Genomic DNA, 24,068 nt, shown 5'->3' on the forward strand with positions numbered 1-24,068 from the left:
CTCGCCGTCTTTCATTCTGTAAAATGGCCCACCCTCTTCCGTTCAGCATCACCCATTCCCCTTGGTCCTAGCCACATGCAAGTGTTACGTAATGCGTAACAGCAAAGCGGGACCATCCACTTATCGCATTCAGGAACTGGTAACAGTAAGCAAGTCATAAATAAGTGAATCAATAAGCTAGGATGCAAAGGTTAAACGACTGTGTCAGCTCAGTGTCATTTGCCACATTATTTCCTCGTGGAACAGTGAAAGGAAGATACATTGCAACAATTAATGAAGAAAAGTGGATGGTCCGCTTTCCTTAATTTTTGGATTTCTTTTCCATCTGCCCAATGGCTTTCTTCATGCAGTCCTGTACCTGGGTGCTTTTCCTCTTGCTGTCAGCAATTCATGTTCAGGCACAAAATGCAGGTCAGTATGTTTTCTGGGTAAGCGAAAAAACTTTGATTTGGGTTGGTTTGATTTTTTTAATATAAAAGGATATACCAGTAGAAAAACAATTGCTACAGGTGGCAGCACAAGCTGGTACCTGTTTCACTAGAAGTATGTCCTACCACATAGGACTCTTGGATAAGTGTGCCTTGGATCACAGCCTGAAAGCCGTGCGTATTCCAAGCATAGGTTGTAGCATGGTTTGGTTCCTGTCAGCCAGAATCTATATAACCTTTCTAATATTCTAATGAAAGATGTGTTTTGTAACAGACCTTTAAATGGCCAAATTATCACACAGGCAAGAAGGTGGCCATTTCAAAAGAAAGGGTGTGTTTTATTGTTAATTATCATTTGAATAATTGATTTATAATTAATTACATGGACAAAAAAAAAAATAGGGGTGCGCATGGATGAGGTGAATGATGGCACTTTTTTTGACTATGATGTCTGGAGTTCACTTAAGAACTGGAAATCAGATAAAGGAATTAATGATATGAAGAGGAATCTTTTTACACGATGTTGGGTTTGTCCCAAGTTATATGGTTATAAGATGTTGGCAAAGTTAACTATTTGCTAACATTTGAAAGACTATACCTTCACATGCCTATATCTAGATATTGTGGGAAAGAAAGCTTATTAGGCAGATTGCCTTACACCTGCCTGTTACTGAGTTCAGGGGCGAATCTGCTATGAAACCAATGAAGCTTAAGGCTTCAAGGCCAGAAGCAACTTAAGTCCACATTGCTTAAAATCTTTGGGTCTAGTAGACCCAATTTGATTCACATGACTCAAACTTCTCCTTCTCCTATATTTTAACAATCCCAATGTTTGAGAGTCAGTAGCACACATGTTGTAAAGGTGTGGTGATCTGTTGTGGAACAACCCCATTGAATAAGATAAATGGTGTTACCCAGACCTTGTTGCTGGTTGCAAAGGGGCCCCCATGACAGTTCAAGCTTCAGGGCCCCCAAAATGTAGGTCCACCACTGTCTGAGTTATATGATATTTCCTATACATTTGTCCCAGACAAATTCCTGGACTAGAATACACAAAGCACTAGTTGATCTTATGCCTTCTTTTGACTAAGCTTGTGCTTTGGGAGATTTAAAATATTGTCTTTTGTTTCACTAGATTGTGGTGTGCAAGATAACGTTGTTAATATCCAAGAGAATAATCCTCCTGGGGCTTTGATTACCAACATTAATACAGCTGACGGTGTCACAGTAAGAATTAACCCATTGGTATTGAACGGTGACCAGTTTGAGATTCAGAACTCACAACTGCTCCTGAAAAATTCAGTGGATTATGAGGTAATGAACTGGTATGAAAAAGATGCAGAAATATGGCTGAGGGGTTAATAGCATAGAATCAGAGAGTTGGAAGGTTCCCCAAGGGTCATCGGACATTCCTGAAATGCAGGAATCTCAGCTAAAGCATCTATGACAGTAATGGTAGCCAGTCAGACTCCTATCTAGAAACATGGTAAGGTGAGGTGGAAGTGAATCAGGGCAGTACAGTCATAACCTGAATATAGCTATCCAAACATGTTAAAGCTATTTAATAGCCTTAAATAAAACATTGAAAACAAGTGCCTTGCAAATGTCCAGTCCCTCTGAGCTTTTATATTCTTTTGGTCAGAGCAGTGTAAGGCAAAGGACTTACTTTGTTGCCTGAGGCAACAGACAAGATGGCTTCCCCTCCCTGTTCCATAAAGTGTTCCTCAAAGTGGTAGATATGCAAACAGGCTTTCTACCAGGCAGCATACGTCATGTGATAGATTGAAGCCAATTTGCATGCCATCATTACATGCAGGTAATGCTTCTTCATTTGAAGGCTATGGGGTATTTTCAAGTGTGATGATTAAACTGCCTCTGAGCACCTCTTTCACTTTTTATGTATGTATGAGATAGTTACTAAATAGAGAACTTAGAGTGGAAGAGAGGCTTTTGTAAATCAAACAGGAATTCTGGTCAATGCTGGGGTTTTTTAGTCACATTATAAACCTATTTGGGCAAAAAACCCTTGTGTGAAAACTACCAGTAGTGATTCTTAGTACAGTGGTACCTTGGTTCTCAAACTTAATCTGTTCTGGGACTCGGTACGACTCCCGAAACCATTCGAAAACCATGGCGCAGCTTCCGATTGGCTGCAGGAGCTTCCTACACTCAAGCAGAAGCTGCTGAAGTTCCGTCAGACATTCAGCTTCCAAAAAACATTCACAAACCAGAACACTCACTTCCGGGATTGTGGCATTCAGGAGCTGATTTGTTCAGGAGCCAAGCCATTCGAGAACCAAGGTACCACTGTATAAACATTTGCTTAGTTTATTCTGATGTATGCCATCCTAACAGATCAGGATAGGCAAAAATGTTAAAAACATCTAATTTTTTATTATTATTTCACATATCCTCATGGGTAATAATACTTCAGCCATCAAATGCTTGGGTGAACAGGAATGTTTTCATATTCCTCCTGAATGTTAATAATGATGAAAGCAGATGTACTTCAGGAGGAGGGCGTTCCATAAACAGGGAGCCACTACCAGGAAGGCCCTATCAGGCAGCACCAAGAGCTAAAATAAAATAAAATAAAATAAAATAAAATAATTAAAATTGTGCCACAAAAGCATGATTTAATTGAAATCATTTTTTTTTAAATACAGGTTTCAACAGCGCTAGTTGTAGAACTACAGTGCTTCAGAGCGGATATAGTCGTGAGTAATATCTGAAATGCTACTTTGTGTTGTTAGATGTTGCAAAAACATAGTGGGAGGCACTTCTCTGCAAGGTCATCTAGGTCCAGAGTTTTTCCCCAAGAGAACCACATTCCCTCAGCAACTAATCTGCCAGGGGCTGCATGCCAAGTGTGGGTGGGGCTGAAGGTAATGGTAGACATGGTCACACACACCCTCTATCTCTGATACACCCTTTGTCTCCTTCACCCACTTATCTTTCTCTCCATCCCTTGTCAATGGCATGCCAGGGATGGGGCCAGTGCTCCCCCCCTCCTCAATTTTGTTTGATAATTTCAATTTTCAAAAAAAGGTGTATTGTATAAAAAAAAGTCAAACACAAAACACTTGGAACTGCTAAATTTATTTTATTTTAAATTGCAAGAATAAGTAATGCAACATATTTGAATTCAGTGGCACTTGCTTCTGCAGACATGTATTGGGTTGAACTTTTTGGATTATTGTCTTTTTCAAGCTTAGTTCATGTTTGAAGCCAAGAGGGCCACCCAACATTCCTTTTTTTAAAAGACCATAGTTCTAACATCACCAGCATCACCCCTGATTTTCAGCATTTCAACAGTCAATCAGTTAGTAACATTATTCTGCTTTGCTCACCACCAGGTAAATAGTATTACTGTTGTAGTGAACATTATCGATGTGAATGACAACCCTCCTGTGTTTCCAGAAACCAACATCACCGTCAATGTTCGAGAGGTATGATAATGATGATGATGATGATGATGATGATGATGATGTCTCTGCAACAAGTGACAATGGACTGTAGCTATAATTCTGACAGAACCAAAATCTTGGGAAGAATAAAACCTTGTATAAACATTAAAATACAAATATTAAGCATAACACAATGAAATAGAAATGATACTTAACCATAACATATTATTGCTGTTTCCAATTTAATTCCAAAATAACAAACAAATATCCAAGAGAGTTAAGAGAGAAATATAGATTACAACTCTATTACACTATTGAGCTCACTAAAATATTTTCTTTGAAACAAGTTCATAAAAACTGCTCAAACAGTAATGTCCACTTTGTTAGCCATAGATACAATTGTATGCAAATTAACGCAACCATGGGGGGGGAGGGATATAGAAGATGCCAAATACATTTCCACCCTCAGGTCCCCTTCAGTGACTAGTTACAGTGCACAATGGATTTTCAACCTCAAATCGAGAAGTTCGTTCAGAAAATAGGGGTAGCTGTTCATTTAAAATATTGGGTGCAATGTTTAATCAAACTGTTTAAATAACTCTATCATATCCCAGTTTATTTTTATTTAGCAATATTTCCAAAGGGATAGCATCATAATCTGGTACTAGTATTGTAAAGAACTCATATGTTGTAGTTTATAATGCCGCCTACTTCCTTTGCCAGCAAAATCATGTATCTGCAATACATGAGGTTTTACTCCTTTATTTAATATAAAATACAGAAAACTCTTCTTATAGCAATTTAAACATGAAAAGACTAAATGTAAAATTAGATAAAGGTATCCCCTCTGCAATAAAGTTATTAATAGTCAAATGCAAGCTTCTCCTATTCTGACTGAAGGGAACAATAACTCTCATTTACATTAGATAAGATCCTCATCATTATCCCACACAGAATCTCGTCACACTGAATCTTTAAAATGATGAAGCCAAACACATTCAGTTTTAAAATACAATGCAGATTCCCCTCTGCATGTGATAACTTGTTGTATGGTTCTATTCCATTGTGCCTTATGTGATAAACCATTAATTCTCTCTCACTTAGTGCAAGGTATAAAGAGGCCAATACAGTAGGGGGATTGGTGAAAGACTAGGAGTGGGCTGGGGAGACCTGACTACAAATCCCCACTGAGCTCATGGGGTGCACTTAAACCAGTCACTCTCTTTCCATCTAACCTGCATCACAAGGTTATTGTGAGGGGGAAATGTAGGTTGAGAGGAGAGAACTATATGCTGCTGTGAGGTTTTTGTAGAAGCAACAGGATGCAAATACAGTATTAAAAATGGAAGAGCATATGTCTACATGTCTATGCATTTAGTATAGTTCCAGGCTAGATGTGAGGCTATAAGTATATGAACAAAGTCAACACACACATTTTGGGGGGTTATGTAAATCCAAATAACAGCTGAGGAGGATCCTGCACAGCTTCCATAGGCAGGAATGGAAGTATTTTTTTTAAATGCCAACAGCAGCTTAGGAGAGGAAAACAGAGACTCTGAGGTGGGAGGATGTTAAAGTCCACGCCTCACAACACCATGGTCCCCAAGACTCCTCAGGCTTCCTCATCACTGCTTCGCATTATAAGAAAAGCATACATGTCAATTGTGGTCCTTTTCATTTTGGCCCAGGATTCTGCAAGGAACTAGTTGTTCCTTTATTCTAGATTGCATTTGAATGTTGTGACCTACTTTGGTTCTTCTGAGAAAATTGTGTGCATGTTACTTATCTGCCTAGTAAATTATCTATCTGCTGTAAATTACATGTGACAAAAAATAGCTCAAAATGATGTTCCTTTTTTTGTTTTGTTTTTCAGGATATAGCAGTGAACACGACTGTCGTGCCCCAGGCTAATGTAACAGCTAAGGATGCTGACAAAGACACCATATATTACAACCTCACAGCAGATCCACCAGTTAGTATATAGTTGGGTGGGGAGTTAGTATAGCCCAGGCACAGGCAAACTTCGGCCCTCCAGATGTTTTGGCCCACAACTTTCATGATCCCTAGCTAACAGAACCAGTGGTCAGGGATGATGGGAATTGTAGGGCCGAAGTTTGCCTATGCCTGGTATAGCCAGTGGTGCAGACAGGTAGTTTTACTGGAGCTCTTTCAGTGGAAATGTGTATTTGTTCACTTAATTCAAAACATGCTGAGTTTGAGGGTCCTCCCATTCAGGGCTCATCCGGACTTCTGCTTGTCCCACCGCTTTCCCCCAGGGAAACCCAATGTTTACCGTCGAATCCGAGCAAACATCAGTTGGGGTTTTCTCCAGATTGACGTTTGCTCCGATTTAGAACTAAAGAGCAGGTTTTCTGAGGGAAAGCAGCAGCGCAAAGGCAAAACCTCTCAGACCCACCCAGGCCTGCAAAGCATGGGAGAAGCAAAAAACCACTCAGAGCCATGCTTTCTAGGTATGGGACAAGCAAAAGTGTGAACATGACTTCAGTCTGTGGAATGGGGCCCCAAGATTCTGCTCCAAAGCCCGGCACTTGCTTCTCCCATAGCTGCAGCCCTGAATCCAAATAAACATAAAACATTATGCTCTCTCTCTCTCTCCACTGTTTTACTATCTGTGTTACCTCACTCCTAAGCTTCCAGCCTACATTGCTCCAATTGCTTCCACCCTCTGTTTTTCTGTGGAGGATGGGGACCCTACTCAATTGGTGTCTCATCCCCAGTTCCTTTGACCCTTTGATGTCCTAATAGTCCATTAGCCCAGGCTATCACCTCACACCAGAGACTAGTCCTGGCTTAATTAGCTATTGACACATCACAGTAAACATGACCTTGGCATCATTAGCTTTGGATGCATGCTGATTCCAGAGAATTAGAAGTGTCCAACACACAGTTAAAATACACATGGGTCGAGCATAGTTTTCACACTCTAAGCCTTAATTAAAATGATTTAAATGAAAACTCCATTGTACCAATAGGAAACCAGAGATCATATACTTTCCATAACCCAGTCACCTCAGGTGTCGAAACATTCAACAATAAGCAATACCTTTGACACTGAACAGTGTTTTTGAAATGGCATTAGGTTCCATATCTGTGATGAAGAGTGTGTCACCATCTCTTCTTGTCTTCTAGGTAGGACTGGAGTATTTTAACATTGAAGGAGTTAATAACCCGCAAATTTACTTGCTCAAAACCTTGGATTATGAAAAAATTAACTACATGCAGTTTGTCTTATATGCCATGGTAAGTTTTATCATGAGCAAAATATGTGTTTATTTGCAACTGCCCTGCTGCACATGTGTTTCCACATTCACCAGATAAATGCCCTTGTGCTTTTAGGGTTGCCACTGGCAATCTTGACAATTGCCAGGCCCCCAAATCCCAGAAGTCTGGCCTAGGTATAAGAGCTCTGATGTGCGCGCACTGTTCCTTGCTCTGCAAATGCTTTCTCAGTCATTTCAGTGCAGAGATCCAAATATTTAAATAAAAGTGTTTGCAGAACTTCCCCCTTCACTGAAATGCATAAGAAAGATCACGCTGAAAGCCTATTTGTTTACCCAGGAGTTTCCAGGCCATGAATATTGGCTGCTGCATGTGGCCAGCCACTGTGGTTATTGTATTATTGCAAATGTAATATCATAACAAATTGTGTCTCTTTTTTTGCACTGGGTGGTATTCAACTAAGGGCTTCCAGAACAGTGCAAGTGGGGAGGCAGGGAGAGATCGTTCCATCTAGCAACCCCAAATGCTTGCCCTGGTTGAACAACTGCCTTATCTCAATGTTGAATTCCTCCCACTCTTTTTATTTCTGTACATTGTATTCTGTTTTTAACTATAAAGCAGTATGCCAATGTTTTAAATCAATCAAATCACACATTGGTGCTGGACAATCAGTTTCCAGCAGGGTGCACTCATGACCTTTGATCAGAGGTATTGCCTTTAAATGAATTTATTTAATTTGGCTGGTATGAATCAATGCAGCTACTTGAACTCTGACAAGGGTAACCTGCCCTGGTGGGTTTTGCAAGTATAGTGCTAGGGATTGTTTTGGTGCTGCTGTTATAATGGACATGTTCCCATTTCTTGTTTTTGTCCTTCATTTTTCTTTCATATAGGATGGGAAGGCCGGTGAAGCTCCACACACAGCCACTGCAACAATAACCATACATATCCTGCAGGCTGACCGGAGACCTCCCTGGTTCCAGCCATGCACTACTTTTGGAGGGAATATAATGTGCATCAACAAGGGCTACACTGGCAAGGTCAACATCTCGGAGAATATGGTATGCACAAGGAACCCTTAGGCTGTGTCCACCCCAGGATGCCTCACTTAATTTTGCTTTGCTCCTCTCGATCCCTATAGGACTCTTTTTGTCTTTGCAGTCTATGGACTCAAAGATCAGCCCAGGAGTGCCCTGGAACTAAGCACCACCTCTGCCTGCCGCATCAAACCCGGAACAGAATTGGTGCCAATACCAAAAGGGCCCTGGCTATTCCTGAGAAAAGTAGCTGGGGTAGAAAAACTTCTATTCAACATTACAACTTTTACATCCCAACTAAACACACTTTGCATGAGGCTCAAACTACATCTTTGGTTCTTGCCTCCACTTTCCTATAACCCATTGCAGTCTGTGGCAAAGGATGTCTAAGCAAAAAAAAAAACAGCAGACAGAAGCTGTTTTGCCCATTCCCTCCTATCTTAAAAAAAAAAAAGCTCAAAAACATGCCCTTGTTGCTTTTTTGCCCATGAGGGAGAAAGAAATGGGATCCTCATATCTATCCCTTGTGTCTTTCCTTCCACACATGAAAAGGCAATTTGGGGAGGGCAATACTGAGTTGGAAAAGTGGCAGAAGGGGGAAGGGTTAAGCAGTCAGCCAAACTTCCTGTTACCTGCAGAGAAGCCTATTAGCCATGTTAGGGCTGTTGCTCCCAAGCCTTCTGCTTCACTCCAGGTCAATGCCAGCAAGTTGGGGTTTGACTCCAAACAGCAACACAATGAGGAGTGTGTTTTCATGCAACAAGCAGATTTTGCCTGTGGTGGGGATGCTATGAGCAGCCTACCCCTTCCAATAAGCATCTTCTTACACATAAGAAATGGCAGTGACAAAACAAAACTTCTACGGGACTCTTTTTGTTGTGGCTGCCACTCCTTTAGGCTACAGTGCCTGCTTCCTGCTCATGGACTTGTTCGCTAGGAAAGTAATAACCTACAATTTGGTATGTAAGCACACAGCTTGCATTGAGGCTGGTGGCCACATGCAATATGGCAGGTTTCATGTCAAACTTATTAGAGAACCTCTTTAGCATGAGAGATAGAGAGCAGCAATGATTGCAGGCTGGTGTGGGGAGCAAGCATGGGAACAATGGGGATACACAGCATCTTCAACAGGCCAGGACCTCCAAAACAGCCAGAGTGAATGTAGCCACATCATTATCATCATCATTAAATTTATATCACTCATATGTGAAAAAGGCTTTGTCCAATTCATCACCAGCCAGCTGCAGCATCAGCTCTATAATTTATAATTTACTTCAGATATGTTTCAGTTACAGATAGGTAGCCGTGTTGGTCTGCCATAGTCAAAACAAAAAATTCCTTCCAGTAGCACCTTAAAGACCAACTAAGTTAGTTCTAGGTATGAGCTTTCGTGTACATGCACACTTCTTCAGATATGTTGTTATTGTAACATCTTGTTAACTAAAAGCCAGACTCGTAAAGGCTGAAAGTACCTGAAGTGAGCAAATGCTTTGATTTCTGGAAACATCTGAAAATGATTTACCTTGTTTATTGCAGAATGAGTCTTTGGTCTTGGAGCCAGGACCCCTCTATGCTATTGATGGGGACAGAGATTTGAATGAAAAAGTAGAGTATGCAATTGCTGATGGTGAGTAGATTACTCCTACCCACAGAAAAAAATATGTTTTGGTTGTCAACATTTCCAGGAAAATCAAGGCTTAGTTAATAAATCCCTGTGTAGCCTTTTGAGTTTCTATGTGTTCTAAATAAGCTACTCCATGTGGCAGGCACAGGTGCATACACACTGAGCCTTGTATCCCAGCTGGTAACATAGGTCATCAGCTACATCCAGCCTTGGATGTGATGGTATCAGAGCCAGGATTTATTTTGGGAGGACAAAACTGAGCTATCCGCAACACAATTACTCAGTTAAGTATTTTTATTTATTTACTTGATGTGGGGCAGCTGCCCACCCCACCTCCACCCCCCGGCTACACCCATTCCATTCTTTCTTCTGGTGACCAGAAGTTCCAATTACTAATTTTCTCAAATTTCATTAGGAAATGATGGCACTTTCTCAATAGACAAGGATTCTGGGGAAATAACAATGAACAAGACTGTTAACACTTTGAAGACTTTCATGTTGTATGTTGTGGTAAGTCTCTTGGTGATCTGTGTTGATCAACTCCTAGCTGGAATACGTGTTTACCAAGGAGAAAAGAGCTAGCTCAGCTTCCCTCAAACTGGCGCCCTCCAAGTGTTTTGGACTGGCATGGGCTGATGGGCATTGTCATTCAAAGGATCTGAGGGCACCAGGCTGGGGAAGGCAGAGCTAGGCTGTGAGAAATGTCTCTTAGCCATTCATTAGATCAGGGATGGGGAGTCTGTCGCTATTCAGATGTTGTTCATAGCAAGCATGGTCAATGGTCAGGGATGGTGTGAGTTGTAGTCCAGCAACATCTAGATGGCCTCTAGTTCCCCACTCCCACATTTACCGGTAATCCATGATAAACTGGATCTAATCCTATAGGCCTTCAAGGATGAGCAATCTCAGGCCCACAGGCCAAATTTGGCCTGCCAGGTCTCCCTATTTGTCCCACAAGCCCATTTCCCCCAGACCATGCTCACCTGCCCCACACCTGATATCATCTGCTGGTGTGTGGGGAGTTCAGGCCTGCTGGGTTCAGGTGTACAAGGCAGCTTCCTGCAGAAAGTGAGGCTGAACTGCCCACACATCAGCTGAATGTGTGCAGTTTTGAAACCAGTGGTTTTGAAAAGTTCAGTTCACTATCTTGATTCAGAATGGTGTCCAAACAGACAAAACCCTGGTTCTTGATCTCAGGAGCCATTATGCAAAATTTGCATATGACCATGTTATGAGTCTTGGGCAGGGTAGGCTTGTATGCTGAGAGACCCTTCTAAAGCCTGGATCCAGCAGGTGTAAAAATCTAAGCAAGGATTCAAATTCTTGGAACAGCCAGGCTAGTTTCCCAATGAGGCAATGGTCTAAGCTTGGATTGTTATGGTAACAAAGGAAGTGGCTCTGTGCCAGACAGCAAATGGGTGGGGCTCCCTTCCTCAACTCTCTGGTTGTTAGAAATACAAATGCCAAGCTGGAGAGTCGAGTTATGTGTGCTAGAAACTGGAACCTTCAAGGCTGCAGGCTGGGGGGGGGGGGGGAGAAAGAGCTATGTTTGATTTCTGTTAGAACCCAAGGTCATGGCTACAGTAGAAACAAGACCCTTTTGGAGGGCTTAATAGTGCTGACCCATCCATCACAGAATCAGATTGTACATATATGTGTGTAAACAAACCATATATCATAAAGATACAACAGTCTCCACTGTCCCTCAGTCAAAAGGAAACAGGAACCCTGGAACTCCTGAAATCTTGCAGTACTTGGAGATTGGGATGGCATGCAGCAATATCTTAAGAAGTGTCCAAGTACATAGAGTGGTATTCAAGGACAGGGTGCCAACTGTGCAAGGATATCCTCTCGTGAAATGAGGTCTCCCCCTCTCCCTCCCCCATACCCTTCCAACTCTACAGCTAGAACTCTAGGATGCTATGAAACATGCCCTTGCCTTGGAACAGATTCAGGAATCCCTAGAACAGAATTAGGGTGTGCACAGATTTCTCCTTGCGTTAACAGATCATTCTCTCCCGTGCTATGTTGGATTCTACCCACAGTGAACAGACAAAGAAACAGCTTCCCAAAATATGTAGTAGGAGTTCAAGTGCTTGGTTAAAATGTTGCTCACCTCAGTTCCTTAGATTAAGAAATGTAGGCTACAAAACTGAATTTCTGCAGTTTTGGCAGAATGCCAAAAGGGACAATCCTGTCCCCTCAAGAGTCTACTAAAAGGTGAAGCACTCCACACTCGGTGACATTGTAAAAGCCAGTGGCAGAGAGTGGAAGAAAAGCTTATCATCCCAGATCTCAAGCACATACTCCACCCCTACCCCGTGCTTACTTTCTATTAAGTCATTTTGCATTTTATCCCTTGAGTTGAATGACTGTTTTTGTGCTTCTTGCTCTGTCTTTTTCCAGGCTTTCCAGACCAACAATCCATACAGATATTCCCAAACAACAGTGGAAATCAAGGTTGTGCGTAGAAATGACCACAAGCCGTACTTTGAGAAAACCCTTTACGCAGGAACTGTGTCTGTGGGCCTGCCTGTTCCCAGCCTGGTCATGGAGGCTGGGAGACCTTCAGTGCCCCTACGCATCTTTGCTGCAGATGATGACTTCACTGATGTATGGAACTTTAGATGCCTTTGAAGGTCATTGGGGTGCTGGGCAGGGGGAGGGGGGCAGAGATGTTAAGATACTAATAATGATATCAGATATGGTTCCTATGTGAAGTTCATGCGAGTTAATGCATGAAGGGTTAGAACGACCCTCATATCTCTTTTAGCATTATGATCTCATGTCCGTACTTGTGCAAATCTTCAAACCACTGATCTGCATATGACCTGTCTACTTTGCCTCTCATATACCTGTCTACAATGAAATAAAAACCACCTGGATCAAGCAATCTTTTGCAGGCACCAAAAATAATAATAAAAAAATCTGTTGTGACCCCCCCCCCGCATTAAAAATTATTTGGTCAAATATTTATTTACATTTTATGCCCTCTCCTTTCTTCCATAATGGAATGCAAGGCAACACAACACAACACACATGGGGCTTCCAGGCCATTTCCCAGCCAAGCACTGGCCAGCTGAGCTTTTACAGCATAACTGTATCACATGCACCCAGATTATGCCCTGGGACCATTTTCAATTTGGACCTTTTGTCAAATAAATAATGCTCTGAAATTATGTAATTCAGAAGTAAGAAGTAGTACAGTTTATTTATTTATTTTATCTTATTCTGTGTTGAAGGGGTTGCAGAAATGAGGATTGGAGGGGGGGCAGGTACATACCCTACAACCTGGAGGAAATAATTGGGGCAGGCTGAAAGGAAACATGCTGAAAGTGTTGACAATAACAGGGAAGCTGATACAAACAAGGCCACAACCAGGACATTGGCACTAGTGACTAGGTGCATATTGCATAGCCAGGGTGGGAATGGGGTGGAGAGCATAGGGGCAAATTGTTGTCTGGCTTCCATGTGCTTAATTAAAGTCTATTTTTATATTCTCCATTCACAGAAATTCAATCCTGATATCAAATACCAAATCCAAAACAGCACGAATTTCACAGTTACCGTAGATGGATTTCTCCTGACTGCTGTAGTTTTGGATGTGGCCTCCACCGTCACCCTTTTGGTAGGTCATCTTTCCCCAAAAATTTGAGTGCTATATTAATTTGATCGTAATGTCTGATGTTAGAAAAAGGAACCAGAGGCCCCCTTTAAACATGGGCTGCTGTCATCATAATTTCTCTCATTGTTATTTCTCGCTCCAAGAGAGTCTGGTTGGTCATGGATAATTTAAAGTGGACAAAAAAACCAAACAGACAGATGGGAGCCAGGACACGATAGTTATTAACATTCTGGTCAGGATCACATTTGTTTAAAAAATGTAACAATATTGGCAATATTTGTTCCAAACACTCTGGAAGCACAAATTAGGAAAGATTATGTATCTTTTATTAGACCAAGTTCTGCAAGCTTTTGAAGTACACAGTCATAGGTATATATGTTAAGATTTCTGTGTAACTCAAAACTTGCATTCCACTGCACCAATAGAAGATTGTCTAATCTTCTATCCTACCTATTTTATGTTGCTTTTCACAATAAATAGTGGCCTTGCTCTATTTGAGTGCTGTTGTGAGGATATTTTAATGAAAGCAATCAACAAAATGAAACAGGAAACCCTTTCATCCTAACTTCATCCTAACAGTTCAAGCTTCTGTGCGTGTAGGAGTCATAATTGTGCTGCCTAGCTTCACACTCTTGCCAGACCTATCTGTGAATTGCATATGTAGACATCAGCTGTATGTTCTGCAGAACTGGAGTGTATAGATTACACACTCCAATGCACAGAAGCTCGAACTGTTCAGAGCCCTTAACTAATTTAGTGCCTTCATAAATGAATTGATGGAATAAATGTGTTTATGTGAAGGGCTAACATCCACTTTCATGTCTGCACAGGCTATTGCTAATGACACAGCTACTCTGCAAGAGGACAGCACCCTGATAACTGTAGATGTCAAGCCTTTAGAAAGTAAGTTAACACATACAGCATAGATGAAATATAAGGATCACAGATACTGCTCAAAAAGACTAAGGCAAAAGTCTGCTTCCAGATTATCTCTGTTTGGAGTGGGAGGCTCAACCACATACCAACAAATTCAGTTTACATATTTAAAGTGGTGTGTGTGTGTGTGTGTGTGTGTGTGTGTGTGTGTGTGTTTTCTTGCTCAGCAAACATACTTTCAAAACAATGGGACATACTGTACTGCCATAAGGAAAGTGATAGGAATATGCAATGGAAAGTGCAGGATAATAATTGCTTTGCTCAGCCAATGTAAGAATAACTACTATTTTATTTTATTATTTTATTTTATACGTGTTACCCATCTGACTGGGCTTCCCCAGCTACTCTGGGTGGCTCCCAACAGAATATTAAAAGCATGATAAAGTTTGATACATTTAAACTGTACCAGGTTTACCAGTGCCTTGCCCCTACCCTTCTACCTCCTGGTAAGCAGCAGTAACACAACCAGCCAGAGGTCAGGGGAGTGCTGCCAGCCCACCATGCCATCCTCTTCTGTTTGATGTGATGTTGTACAACCTCCCTGCAAACAAAACAGAATGAAGGTTCAATAAATATATGACATTATATAGCCACCCCAGAAACTTTGTACAACCAAGATTAATGCTCAATTAACAGGCCATCTGGAAGTTACCTCAGGGAAGGCATGTTGTGTTATATGGCTTAAGGGACCTTAGCCTTATTCTTGGCTCAGCAAAAAATCAATAGCAAGCCTGAAAGCCTAATTTGGACAGTCCAAATGTGCCCTTACAAAACATTTGGTCTGTGATTTTGGATCTGAACTAGTCACTAACCCCTTTTCCTAGCATAAAACTAAGGGCATAGGTTTTCTTGCCAAGAGCCACAGGGGTCTGATAAGATTACCATAGGGTTCTGATAAAAGACCTGTTGTCATTATTTTGTCTACATGGGATCTATAAAGGTTCACCATCTAGGGGCTGTTACAATATTGTCTCCATTTTATAATGGTTTTGAGCCTTAATCTGTGTACATATCATATGAATAAGGTGTTCAGTTTCTTAATGTTAAGATACAACACTGAATAATAACTAATACCGTGGCCTAATGCATTTTCAGCTCCAACCATTCTTCCTACAGCCATCACTACCACAGGGGCAGGGACCACTATTTCAGATATTTCAGATTTACCACCTGGGACAATCACTACTCTTCCTATAACTCCTTCTGCAAGTACAACCAGGAATACTGCCATTTCAGAGAAGCCTGCAACAGGCCCAACATCTGACTCAGTCATCCCTCCTTTTGTAACTACAACAAAGTCTCCCATAATCACAGGTAGCACTTTAGAACCCCAGACCTCCAGTTCTCCCATCACTGGGATAAGCCAAGCAACAGATAGGACTGATGAATCTACTGCTGAAACAACTTTTCAGTCTGGAGTAACTGAGCCTTCCATATCCACGGCAACAGGGGGAACGGTCCAAACTGTTACTTCAGCTTCTTATCAGACTGGAACCACCACCACACATCCCATAACAGATATAAGCCCAGCAACAGATAAACGGTCGACTGCAAATACACCTTCTCAGGCTGGAACTACCACAAAGCATCCCATAACAGGTGAGAGTCCAGCAACAGACGATATAGGGCAATCTACTACTAAGGCACCTCAGACAGAAACCACCAAAGTAACTGATACGACTGTTTCTTCCACTGTTCCAACACCTCTCTATAATGGAACAACCACCTATACCACAGGAGATGCAACTAGAACAACCACCCTATCGATAACAACTTCATCTTCTGACAACCAACCGACGTCCCTTCCAACAGGTAATTCATCTCATAGACTATCAGAACCTGTGTCTCCTCAAACACCCACCACCACAAGTTGCCCAAGACATAGAGTAAACGTGTTATTCAGAGTCAGACTATACTTGACATTTGTCACGTGGTTTGGTCCTGCATATGTTGTTTTCTTTCACAAATAGCCAGCATAGGGGGTGGGGACCCATGATACACAAGAATGGTAGCTTTAAAAGTCCCTTTTAGAATCCGTCCCACCCAGCGGCCGTTATCCATCAATAGAAGAAAGCTTCTTGAGATTGGTTCAGGGAATTGTTGTTGGAGAAGTGTCTAGGTCTGGGGCCTAGGCCATGACATTAGGTATTACATGCAGGGATCCCAATACAGCTAAAACTGATTGTGAAAAACTTGAAACAAATGCTTAGTCATGGCTTACTAAAATTCTGCTCCTTTGAATGGGGCTTAAAAAAGGTAAAGGGCCCCTGACAGTTAAGTCCAGTCGCAAACGACTCTGGGGTTGTGGCTCTGATCTCGCTTTACTGGCCGAGGGAGCCGACGTTTGTCTGCAGACAGTTTTTCTGGGTCATGTGGCCAACATGTCTAAGCCGCTTCTGGCGAAACCAGAGCAGCACACAGAAACACCGTTTACCTTCATGCCGGAGCAGTACCTATTTATCTACTTGCACTTGGACGTGCTTTCGATCTGCTAGGTTGGCAGGAACTGGGACCGAACAACGGGAGCTCACCCCACTGTGGGGATTCGAACCACCAACCTTTGGGCTTATGACTAATTTTAGCTGGATTAGGGCCAGGGTGGCAACAAAGTGACTAGAGATAATGTTGCTCACATTATTTCTCTGTGTAAGGTAAGACCACTATACCTCCTGATGCGTTTGAGAATTGGTTCACACTGAAGTAGTAAACCTGTGTCTGGCCTGTACCATTTCAGGTGGGGAAGGGGTGGGAGGAGACCCATGTGACCAAATGTTCTGCGAGGCTCAGGCAATGAATCCTACTGCAACCTGGCAGAACTAGCCTAGCAGGAAAAATAGCAGGGAGTGTGTATGGGTTGGTCAGGTAGGTTACCAAGGGGAGGGAGTGGACCAAAGAGTCCAGCTGGTCAATGCAGAGTCTATTAGCTCATATGGCATGTTAGGTCAGGTGTGCCCAGGTATGAGGGCTCACCCCCTCCCATTCGTATTGGGCTTTGCCCTAGAATTCAAGCCTGGGATCCCCTGCATGTGAAACATGAGCTATCCATCCCAAATAGGCCTCTTCCTAAAGCCCCTGAACCCCTGGTATGTGTGATGGGGTGTTGGGGAAGTAGGTGGAAGGCAGATAAACACCCCATATGTGTCTAATGCTTGGATGTTGTGTAGAACTGCATGCAGTGCAGGTTTGAGTATGTATGTATGTATGTATGTATGTATGTATGTATGTATGTATGTATTTAGCATGCAAAAGATGAGTGGTTCAGTAGGGTCTCTCTCCCCCGGGTGGGGCTAAAACTTCCTTCTCCTGCTTCTTTGGCGTGAACTCCACTGGAAGCTGTTACTGTCGGGGCTTCATGAGATGTATTTTTTGCAGATAGAGCAGGGTGGAATCCAGTTAAGAATGGGTAAGAAAAGGGGCAGCAGAAAGCAACAGACTGAAAATATTATTGACAGGTAGGACAGAATGTGCCAGAGACTTTTAAAGTGAAATAACAGGGGCAAATGAAGTCATAGAATGGTAGACGTGGAAGGGACCCCAAGGGTCATCTAGTCTAACCCCCTGCAATCCAGGAGTCATGGTAGCTTTCAGAGAAAGAAGGAAAGCAATGTCAGGAATGGGCATTATACCTTTCTGGAATCCAAGGCACAATACATTACCCATGGGAAAATGTAATTCTTCTGCCATCAAGGTGGCCCATTGCTATCTGAATGCAGAGTGGAAGAATGTAGCTGCATATCACTGCATATGCACCATACATTTAAAACACATGGCTCCCCCCCCCACTCCCCCCAAAATTATGGTGATTGTGGTTTGATTCAAGAACTGCAGTTTCCAGGATTTGGTGTGCGCGTGTGTGATTTTAAATGTATGGTGTTTATTTAGCCTGAGTCAAGGGCTGACATCAGGAACACAACCCCACTCTTCCAAGGCCTGTGTCATTTGCTGACCTTTGAAATGTTTTGTTATCCATAATTCCCCCCCCCCCCAACTTCCCTTCTATAGGAGAGAGGAAGGAGGGAAGGTAGGAGGGCAATAAAGTTTGCAGGCTATTGAGAGACTGGTTTCATTTTTTTAAAAAAATCAATAGAGGCTGAGCTCTCCATTGTTGTATCACTCAAACACAGGAGCACTCCTTTTTCTCTCTTTAAAAAGAGGGACAGTGCCAATCCCCCGTGCCCCACCATTTTGTGGACCTGTTGGCGGAGGCTGATGGGAACTGCAGCTCAGCAACATCTGGAGGGCCAAAGGCTCCTCATACCTGCTCTAACCCACCATGGTTTCCGCCTTAGGCTGACTGGCAGTTGCTCTCCAGGTTCTCAAGCTGGGAAGTCTTGTTGGACCCTGCTGCTGGAGAGCCTTAAATTGCATTTCAATTGGGCCCTTCTGCCTGCAGAGTATGTCATTTACCACTGAACTAGGCATCCCGCTTCTCCATTTTTTAAACTGAGCCACCCTTCTGGCTTTTGCTCTCTCCAAAAGATTGTTTTATTTTTAAAGAGGAAAAAAGCCCTAATTTAGTTAGCAAGCAGTATCTTGATTCCAGCACTTCTGAAGTTGTGTGATATTGGCTATTTTTGAGAGGTGAAGTGCCAGTCATTTCACTTCATATTAATGATAAACTCTTAGAAGTAATAGAAACCTGCAGGCAATAGTCAAAGTCCACGCTGCTGGAGATTACAGACATGAAACTGATAGCTGGTCGCGGTTTTACTAATCGCCACAAAGCTTTAAAATGATAGCTTGGTAGTTAATAGGGATGTGAAGTGTGAAATGAGAAAGGGCAAATTCCTACGGCAGGCAAATCCAAGTCAACCTAAGAAAACCCTGGCATGTGTTTCCGATTGGATAGAAACTTGGAGCATAGCTATCTGCTGGTGACTAGTTCAGTGTTAGATACATCAACTGAAATGCTAGGGATACTTTTATATATATTGCGTCATGGAATCTGGAAGAGACCATCAAGGAAAGAGGAGGAAGTAATGACATTGCAGCCTCTAAAACCTGTTATCCACACCCACCTGTCTTACACCTTAAGTCTTATATTGACATTCAGGACATTCAGACATGTTTTTCATTTAAATACAAGAACAGCACCTACGGTAACTACAGTAACTTGTTCAGTGGTACATTCTTATTAAGTTCCATATGCAGTACACAGTACGCAAGCAGTACATTTGTTTACTGTATGTATTATCCATTAAAGTAGCCTCTCCACAGTCTTTTTGTTGTTCTGAGGATGGAATAAAAGTATCTATTTATAAAAGAAAAGGAAGGAAGGAAGCCAAGTCTCCCCGAAAGTGCCTACCCTTGAAGTGCCTTTAATTACCCTTCTGTGGCAAGCAAGGCATGCCAATAAAGCCACATTCCAAATATTATTTAACCAGATTTCAATGGGGATTTCTAGAGATTGTTTCCAATATCAGGCTATTGCTTTATGTTTTTGTTTTCAGAACAGAGTTGTCAGTATAGAACAGAGGACATGGCTGCTGTGGGCACCACTTTGGGATGTTTACTGCTAGTCACATTAGTGCTGCTTGGACTGGTCTCCTACAAGTATCACAAACTAAAACAAAGATATGGAGAAGACACTGAAGTAAGTGGACCTTTTGCTATACATTGATTTTGGAGTGAGAGTACAAGCCTTAGTTGTGAAGAACTGCAGTGCAGGAATTTGTGAGCTTTTATGCTTTTATCATGTTCTAACGATGGCCAACGAAAACAAAAAATACCCAAAGAAAGATGAGAGCCGTATGCAATGAGTTGTTGGAAAGTCACACCTGTACATCAGTTACAACATCACACAAGCTAGTATGTTGAGCTGGGATTGCAATTTGTCAAGCAGAAACAGAAGGAAAAGTTGGTGCTGCCATGTGAGCACCAGCCACTACACAACATTTGTGAGTTCTCAGCATATTGCATGAAGCATTTGTATGTAATATGTAAATATGTAAACGTGGCAGACATACTAAGCAGAAATGAATAGTGTGATTTGGCTAATCATTAGATTGAATTATACCACAGGGGGATTAGGCCCAATAATTTCCAATGTGGGTGATCCTTCTCTACGCACCTCACTTCCCTTTCCATCAGTATGAACAATAAATGTCCCTCTTTTGCAGTCTGTTGCAGGTTTGATCAACAGCTGCATTGAAAGCGATGAGAAACCTAACTCAGGTGGAAAGGAGGATAAGTTGCCAGCAAGTGTGAAGTCTGAAGATGACAAACCGGTTGCAGAGAAGTGGTCAGGCACCCTGCCTCCTTTGGAGGAGACAGAGGGAAGCAGCCAGGAATCAGCAGCTTCTGACACGAACAAGGAAGGTGAAGAAGGCAACGGGGAAACAGACAGTGAAAAGGAAGTAAGATCCATCCTCACTAAAGACAGAAGGATGTCAGACGATGGCTACAAAGCAGTGTGGTTTAAAGAAGACATTGACCCAGAAGCTAAGGATGATGTTTTGATGATTGAAAATGACAGCGATACAGAACAGAAAGGGAATGAGAGTGACAGTGACAATGCTGATGACCAGGCTGGTGACAATGAAGTTGGTGATGGTGGCAGAGGTGGCAGTGACAGGTCCTTCACTCTAGGAAGAGCTCAATTCCCAGAAATTGATTCTACTGATGATCTTCAGGATACAGAAGGAGATGGTGCTTTTTTGTAGGTGAAATATTGTCCAGGATTCTGTGATAGAGCTGACTGTTTTAAACTATGTTCTGACCAAGCTTCTGCAGCTTCTTCCTATGACCTCGGCCAATTAATGAGCAGCATTCACCGGGAAGGGCAGTGTGCAACCTTGTCCTCTTGGTGATATATCACACCTTCCCCAAGCGTAAAGCTGATAGATAACAACATCTTACGGAATTGTTAGGATCATTCAACTCAAGCATGATAATTAATATACAGCAGCCAGGACCAACCCGAAACAGTTTGATCCCTGAGGCAGCCAATTCAAATGGAGCCACCCCCTTCCAACGCGAAATAGGAAGTGGCTTGTAGAAGATGTGCCTGTTATCACCGGCATAGTGAGCTCAGCTAGGGTTGCTGCTAGTTTACTTCTAAGCAATGGCTGCTGTTCCACTGGTGCTAATCCTGCTAGTATAGTTGGACTCATAGTGTTCAACATAGAGATGTCCAGCTTGGTGGGATCAATGTGGCCAGTCACCAGCAAAAGCCAACATCTGGAAGAAAATAATAATAATAATAATAATAATAATAATAATAATAATAATAATTTTATTTTCCCCCCCTCGCCCATCTGGAATAAGCTCTTTAATGAGCAAAGCTGGGATAGTATTTACAGAAGTGTTATTTCAAACCAGGAGAAACATAGTAGTTTATGGGATTGCCATCTCCTTCACAAATGTCTAATTGTGCTGGACATTGCCAATATGGTCCACTGGGTGGGCCTGAACTCATCCCACTTCCACCGTGGATTGCCTGGGATAAAGCTACTTCAAGTCTTCACATGACATGTGGGCTGCTGCAAAGTTGGTAACAAACTAACAGTGCCCTTTGACTACTCAGAAATAAGGCACACTGAATTCAATGGGGATTACTTCCAGATGAGTATAGGATTGCAGCCTATGGTTGTGATAATGACCTCATTTTTTCTCTTTTTTCTTTTCATATTTTTTAACATTACAAACATCCATTCAAACCAAATAACACTGATACAAACTTGGGGTTCTCTAAACCCCCAGACTTTCCCACCACAACCACCCACCCCGGTTTTCAAAATGTACATTTAAAAAAAATCTTTACCACATTTGATTACATTTATCTAACTCTGGTTTAATCCTTTTTTTTTTTTTAAGTCTTTTGGTTTTTGCAGATTACGAGTGTTATGAAAATCCTACTAACGTCTTTAAGTGTTTACAATATTCTTTAATATAATCTATGTACTTTTTCCATTCTGTATTAAATTTGTTTTCCTCTTGGTGTCTGATTCTTCCAGTCATCTTTGCCATTTCAGCGTATTCCATTGTCTTCATAATCCACTCTTCTTTAGCTGGTGTTTTCTCTTCCTTCCATCCTTGGGCGTAAAGCATTCTTATTATGACCTCATTAAATTTTGTTGTTGTTTAGTCGTTTAGTTGTGTCCAACTCTTCGTGACCCCATGGACCAGAGCACACCAGGCACTTCTGTCTTCCACTGTCTCCCGCAGTTTAGTCAAACTCATGCTCGTAGCTTTGAGAACACTGTCCAACCATCTTGTCCTCTGTCGTCCCCTTCTCCTTGTGCCCTCCATCTTTCCCAACATCAGGGTCTTTTCCAGGGAGTCTTCTCTTCTCATGAGGTGGCCAAAGTGTTGGAGCCTCAGCTTCACGATCTGTCCTTCCAGTGAGCACTCAGGGCTGATTTCCTTAAGAATAGATAGGTTTGATCTTCTTGCAGTCCATGGAAAAGATTTAAAGGGAACTTGTGGTTCTCCACATATTGCTGTACAGCTCCCATCATCCTTTATGTTTCGCCATGCTGGTTGAGGCTGGTGTGATTGGAGTCCAACAACATCTGGAGAGTCACAGGCTCCCAACACCTGCCCTAGAAATGATGAGGAATGGGGCTTACTTCTAAGTAAGTAAGCATAGAATTGTGCTGCAGAACTGCTGTTATTTTCCATGTTGTTTATTCAAGGTATTGCAGTCTTTATTCTATAAGGCGAAGTCAAACATTTGATTCTATGGCCACCAACAGTTTCACAAAGCTCTTCTCTTAAAGCATTAAACAAACAGGAGGAGACAGAGAAACATCATATTGCTATTCTTTACGTGCATAATTTGCAAGGGATCAATTTCGAAATGATGACCTGGTCCTATACTAGGATGGTAGCATGGTGTATTACACCAACAAAATTAAATTTAATAAAAAAAAGTAGCAATAATTGATGGAAGTGTTGAAATGGGAGGGGGAAATTCCCCAGTTGTGACAGAATTGCCCTTCAGCTAAGAATTATTGATATATGAGAAGAGAAGAAATGAGGGGGAAAAGCATGAATAATGGATTTGCATTTTTTCTTATTGGCTTATAGAAGCAACTTTTTAAAATAAAAAATAGATCAAGAATTGGCCGTTAATATGATTGTGACAGCAAGAAATAAAATATGGAGAATATGGGAGACAGAGAGACTCCAGTGATCAAAGAATGGATAAATGATGTGATCAGGCAGAAAAGTCAATGTTAATATATGTTCTGTTTGAGTTGAAGAAAATTAAACTATTCTCTGTGAGATGGGTTGCAGGTGTCAGAGGAAAGGAAATATATTAACATCTAATCATGTCATATGCTTAGACATTGCTGTGATAATTATGTAGAGGAGAAAATATAGTTTAATGATTGTTAGGTTGGTGCTTTTTTGTTTTAAAGAAATGCTATCTCTGTTTGAGACCTTAAATAATATAATTTTATTAAAGTCCTTTATAATAAGTATAATGTGCATAGAATCTTAAGCGATATACATCACTTTGGTGCTACTAATGCAGCAAAAGCAAAACAGGAGGCAGCAATTATGAGTTACCAGTCTCTGCAGCCACAGCAGGCACTACGATTCGCCAGTGGTTTGACTTGACCCCTGGAGGTACACGGCATTGTCTCTCCAGACTGGGGCATGCCAACCAAAACCACATTTATAGGATTTATATTTTCTATTACTCTCTGATGCACTGTAATTGCACTACCAGCCCCCTCTATCTAATTCATTCTCAGGTGTTTTTTGTTTTGTTTTACATTTTCTCTGAAAAAAATTCTGGAAAACCAGTATATGCCAGGCAAG

The 24,068-nt window shown here is 41.8% G+C and overlaps 1 protein-coding gene and 1 long non-coding RNA gene across 7 annotated transcripts in view; one reads left to right on the forward strand and one right to left on the reverse strand.

Annotated features, from left to right (window-relative positions):
• Nucleotides 1–202: 202 nt before the first annotated feature.
• CDHR5 (cadherin related family member 5) lies at nucleotides 203–22,243 on the forward strand. 6 transcript variants are annotated; one of them, XM_081880285.1, is made up of 16 exons: nucleotides 215–411; nucleotides 1,564–1,742; nucleotides 3,095–3,145; nucleotides 3,785–3,877; nucleotides 5,709–5,807; nucleotides 6,986–7,096; nucleotides 7,969–8,136; nucleotides 9,649–9,739; nucleotides 10,152–10,246; nucleotides 12,143–12,349; nucleotides 13,248–13,364; nucleotides 14,192–14,264; nucleotides 15,393–15,896; nucleotides 16,035–16,109; nucleotides 19,748–19,890; nucleotides 20,417–22,243. In XM_081880285.1, the coding sequence occupies exons 1-16, from the start codon at nucleotides 333–335 to the stop codon at nucleotides 20,957–20,959; spliced, it is 2,628 nt and encodes an 875-aa protein (XP_081736411.1). In that variant the 5' UTR covers nucleotides 215–332; the 3' UTR covers nucleotides 20,960–22,243. The 6 variants fall into 6 exon arrangements, with proteins under 6 accessions (XP_081736415.1, XP_081736410.1, XP_081736411.1 ...); XM_081880284.1 differs by having other exon boundaries at nucleotides 214–411; nucleotides 15,393–16,109; XM_081880286.1 differs by lacking the exon at nucleotides 16,035–16,109.
• Nucleotides 14,584–24,068, reverse strand: part of LOC309352459 — a 37,709-nt gene continuing 28,224 nt past the window's right edge. The window contains exon 2 of the long non-coding RNA XR_014161332.1: nucleotides 14,584–14,834. This is a non-coding gene — a long non-coding RNA (uncharacterized lncRNA). The remainder of the gene's footprint in view (nucleotides 14,835–24,068) is intronic.

The sequence above is a fragment of the Podarcis erhardii genome, assembly GCF_964252035.2.
Source record: "Podarcis erhardii genome assembly, chromosome: 1".
Taxonomy (NCBI): Eukaryota; Metazoa; Chordata; class Lepidosauria; order Squamata; family Lacertidae; genus Podarcis; species Podarcis erhardii.